Source organism: Monoraphidium neglectum, assembly GCF_000611645.1.
Source record: "Monoraphidium neglectum strain SAG 48.87 unplaced genomic scaffold scaffold05093, whole genome shotgun sequence".
Taxonomy (NCBI): Eukaryota; Viridiplantae; Chlorophyta; class Chlorophyceae; order Sphaeropleales; family Selenastraceae; genus Monoraphidium; species Monoraphidium neglectum.
Window position 1 is genome coordinate 1 of NW_014008537.1, and position 3,584 is coordinate 3,584.

At 70.4% G+C, this 3,584-nt stretch overlaps 1 protein-coding gene across 1 annotated transcript; it reads right to left on the reverse strand.

Moving 5' to 3' along the window:
* Positions 1–538: 538 nt before the first annotated feature.
* Positions 539–3,480, reverse strand: MNEG_15171 (elongation factor EF-2; the record flags this gene model as incomplete). Its single annotated transcript, XM_014036358.1, has 4 exons — positions 539–1,858; positions 2,267–2,374; positions 2,754–2,858; positions 3,130–3,480. 4 exons carry the CDS (start codon positions 3,478–3,480, stop codon positions 539–541), a joined length of 1,884 nt encoding a protein of 627 aa, XP_013891812.1.
* Between the last annotated feature and the right edge of the window lie 104 nt (positions 3,481–3,584).

Genomic DNA, 3,584 nt, shown 5'->3' on the forward strand with positions numbered 1-3,584 from the left:
CGTCGGCGAGCCCGAAGCTGGCCTCGACCGGCAGGTATGCGTGCACCAGGAACGCGCCGCTGCCCTCCCGCAGCTCCTCCCGCAGGATGCGCGCGCGGCGGCGGCCCAGCACGGCGTACACCCCGGACAGCGCCTCTGCAGCGGCTTGGACCTTTGGTGAGAGACGTATTGCGTTGGTTTTTTGAAAAATATGTTGAAAGGAAAAATTGTTCAAGAGAAAAGAGGGTGGGGGGGAGAGGGATGGGGAAAAGAGGGTGGGGAACAACAGGTCTGGTTGGGGAACAGGCTTGGGAGGAAAAGAGGGTGGGGGAAAAGAGAGCAAGCATGACACGACAGAGACCCAGTGCATCAAACCAGCAGGTTCCCCCAAACACAAGCAGCCTCTCCCCTGATTTAGCAGCCTTGGGCCCCCCAAAGAAAACTAGCCTCACGACATACACAGCAGCCTCGCCCATGATTAGGCAGCCTCGCCCCAGACCCAGCAGCCCCACCACAACACAGCATCTCCACCCCAGACCCAGCAAGCATCGCCGAAACCCTAACAGTGAAACAGCAGCCCCAGCTGCGAGCAGCCCCGCCCCACCTGGCACAGGAACAGCGCCTCAACCAGCCGCGGCTCCGCCTCCATCACCGCCAGCCGGCACGCCCCCGCCACCGCCGTCATCACCTGCCCGCTGAACGGCCCATACACATCCTCCTGCAGGTCAAACGCCGCCGGCACGGGCGCAGGCGCGGGCGCGTCCGCGGCCCCGCCCTGCTCGCGCCCCTGCTCGTCGGCGGCGTCGACGGTCAAGACCGCGGCGGCCGGCGGCCGCAGGCGCGCCTCGATCTCGATGGCTATGCCCCAGAGCGGCTCGTCCATCAGGGGGCCCGCAGCCGTCGCCAATGAGAAGCCGGCGACGACGCCGGACTCGATGCTTCCGCGCACGTGCTGCCAGCCGGGCGCCGACCCGAGGGCGGCCGGCGGCGGGGTGGCGGTGGCGGCGGCGGGCGCCGACGGGGGGCGCCCGGTGCGGCTTGCGGGGCGGCTGCCGGCGGCGCTGCTTGGTCTGGTGCCGGCGCCGGCGTCGCCGTCGGCCGCGTCGGCCTGCGCCTGCTGCGCGTCCGCGCCCGGCTCGGCACTCAAGCCCAGGATTGCAGCTGCCTCGCAGGTGCCCAGCGGCACATGCACGGTCGCCTCATGAATCACCGCCCCCGCTGCCGCCCCTGCACTGGCCGCCGCTGGGTCGCCGGCGCCGTACGCGTCTGCTGCGCCGCCGCCGCCACTGGGGCCCACCGCCGCCGCCGCCTGCGCGGGCTTGAGCGCGCCGCCATGCCGCGTCGTGCGGACGACTGAGGTGCTGGGCGCGTCGAACAGGCTGCCGCCGCCGACGGACGCCTCCCCCTCAACAGGCACGAGCACGTTCGGCCCGATGTGCTTGGGCCCCAACAGCCACGCGCGCCGCAGCAGCCGCAGCAGCTGCTTCCCGTCCGCCGACTCGTCGCACGCGTGCCGCACGCGCTGCCTGAACGCCGCCAGCCCGGGCGGGCCCGCACCCGCCGAACCGCCGCCGCCACCGCCACCGGCCGTCCCAGCGCCGGCCGGCTCCCCATTGCTGCCGTCGGCCGCCGTCGCGCCGCCCGCGTCGCGCCCCGCCTTCCTCCCGGCCTGCTGCTCTAGCAGCTGCTTCAGCAGCGCCGCGTTATCGTCCAGCACCGACGCGAGCGCACCCGGCAGCGCGTGCGCGCGCACGCGGACGGTGCAGGCGCCGCTGGGCGTGGACGCCTCGACCACGCGTGCGGGGCGGCCCACCTGGCCCTCCGCAGCCTCCTCGGGGCAGAAGATGCTCTCCCTGAAGGCCACCAGGGGCGGGGACACCTGGCAGGAGCGGGGCGCGGGGTGCCGGGCGCCGAATGCGATGTCGGTCTCAGATTATAAATCACAATTGAATTATCAACGCTGCGATGACCGGCACCTAGGGCCGCTCTCACCGCGTGACAAGGCCGGCAGGCGACGCCCTTGCAGGAAACGCAATCAGCCAGCTGCCCCACAGGCCGCTGCCGCTCCTCCCCTTCCACGCACCACTGGAACCCCCTCCAGCCCCTCACCTTCCCAAACCCGCCCCGCCCCGCCCGCCGCCTCAAGCGCCAGGGGCCGCGAGGCCGCCGCGACAACAGCGACGTCACGTGCGCTCAAGGGCTTTCACGTGCGCTCAAGGGAAAGCCCCCCACCCTAAACCCTGAACCCCAAACCCCTGAAACCTGAACCCTAGCTGCGCCCACCCACCTGGAAGTCTACGCGTGCAAACCTCTCCCGCAGGTCCTTGACACACGTTTCCAAATGCACCTCCCCCGCTGCACCCAGCAGCTGCTCCCCTTTGTCGGTGATGCCGACCTAGCGTGGCGGTTTCGGAAAAAAACGGGGTTTGCTACAGTTGCCTCGGAGGAGAGATGTATTCTTATAAACTATGCATAGCCGGCCATGATGCCGGCCGGCCATGATGATGTGTAAACAGCTGGCAGCTGCAGGTCATTTCACATGCTGCTGGCCCTTGGGCGAGGCGCCCGCCTATCCGCCCCCCACGCAAAGACCGCTCAGCGCTCGACTCGCGGCTTCTGATGATCGAGGGACTGACAACACAACGACGTCACGCAGCACGAGCAGCGCCGAAGAGCGGCGATGACGACGAGAGGTGCAGCCGGCGCGCCCGGCCGTTTTGGTCCTTGAAGCGGGTGCGTTTGGTGCATTCGAGGGCCGCGCCGCCAAGGCCCACCTCTACAAAAGGGTCGGCCCTGTTGAGCAGCCGCAGGCCCTCCGCGAGCGCCGCCATGTCAGTGGGCCGGGACGGCTCGAGCGCGACGCGCACGATGGGGGCCGCCTGCGGACGGCGGACGGGCGAGGGGGCGTCGGCACAGGGTGGGAGGGGAGATAGGCATCAGAGCAGGCACGTCGCGCATGGATGAATGCAGCTCCGAGTCAGGGTGGCGCGGGGATCGCGACGAGATGATGCGTCTCGCCCTGAAATCGACGCGACGGCCGTCGCTGTCGGCGACTGCACGAGAGGGTCGCTCCTGCCTCGACATGTAAACGGCGGCGGCGGCTGCGAGCACGCGTGTACACACGCGCGCTCTCATCCTCGCCTGGAAAACCATCGGCGCCAGCGGCCACGCGCAGGGTGTGCTGGACAGCGTCGCGCTCTTGAGCACGGCCGCCTCGAGCCCGGACGCCGCCAAGATATTTCCGGCTGGCACCTCCGGCAGCCGCTCCAGCGCGCGCCCCATCATCAGGTACAGCCCCGTCAGCGTCGCGGTCTGCCGGTGCCTCCCCGGCTCCCGCGGGTCGTACGCTGACGTCAGCACATGGACGCGCGCCCCCTCGCGCGCGACGCCGCTGAACACGCGGCCGAACGCGAGGAAGACCTCTCCCGGGCCGTCCGCGGCGGCGGAAGGCGGGGGGTCGCCGGGGCGGCGCGGCAGCAGGCTGGCCGGGACCGAGATCATCTTCGAGACGTAGATCACTAGCGGCGCGTCGGTCGCTGACGAGGACGCCGCCAGGTGGCTGCGCGCGCGCTCCAGCGCCGCCGGCAGCTCGGGCGGCGCCGCGC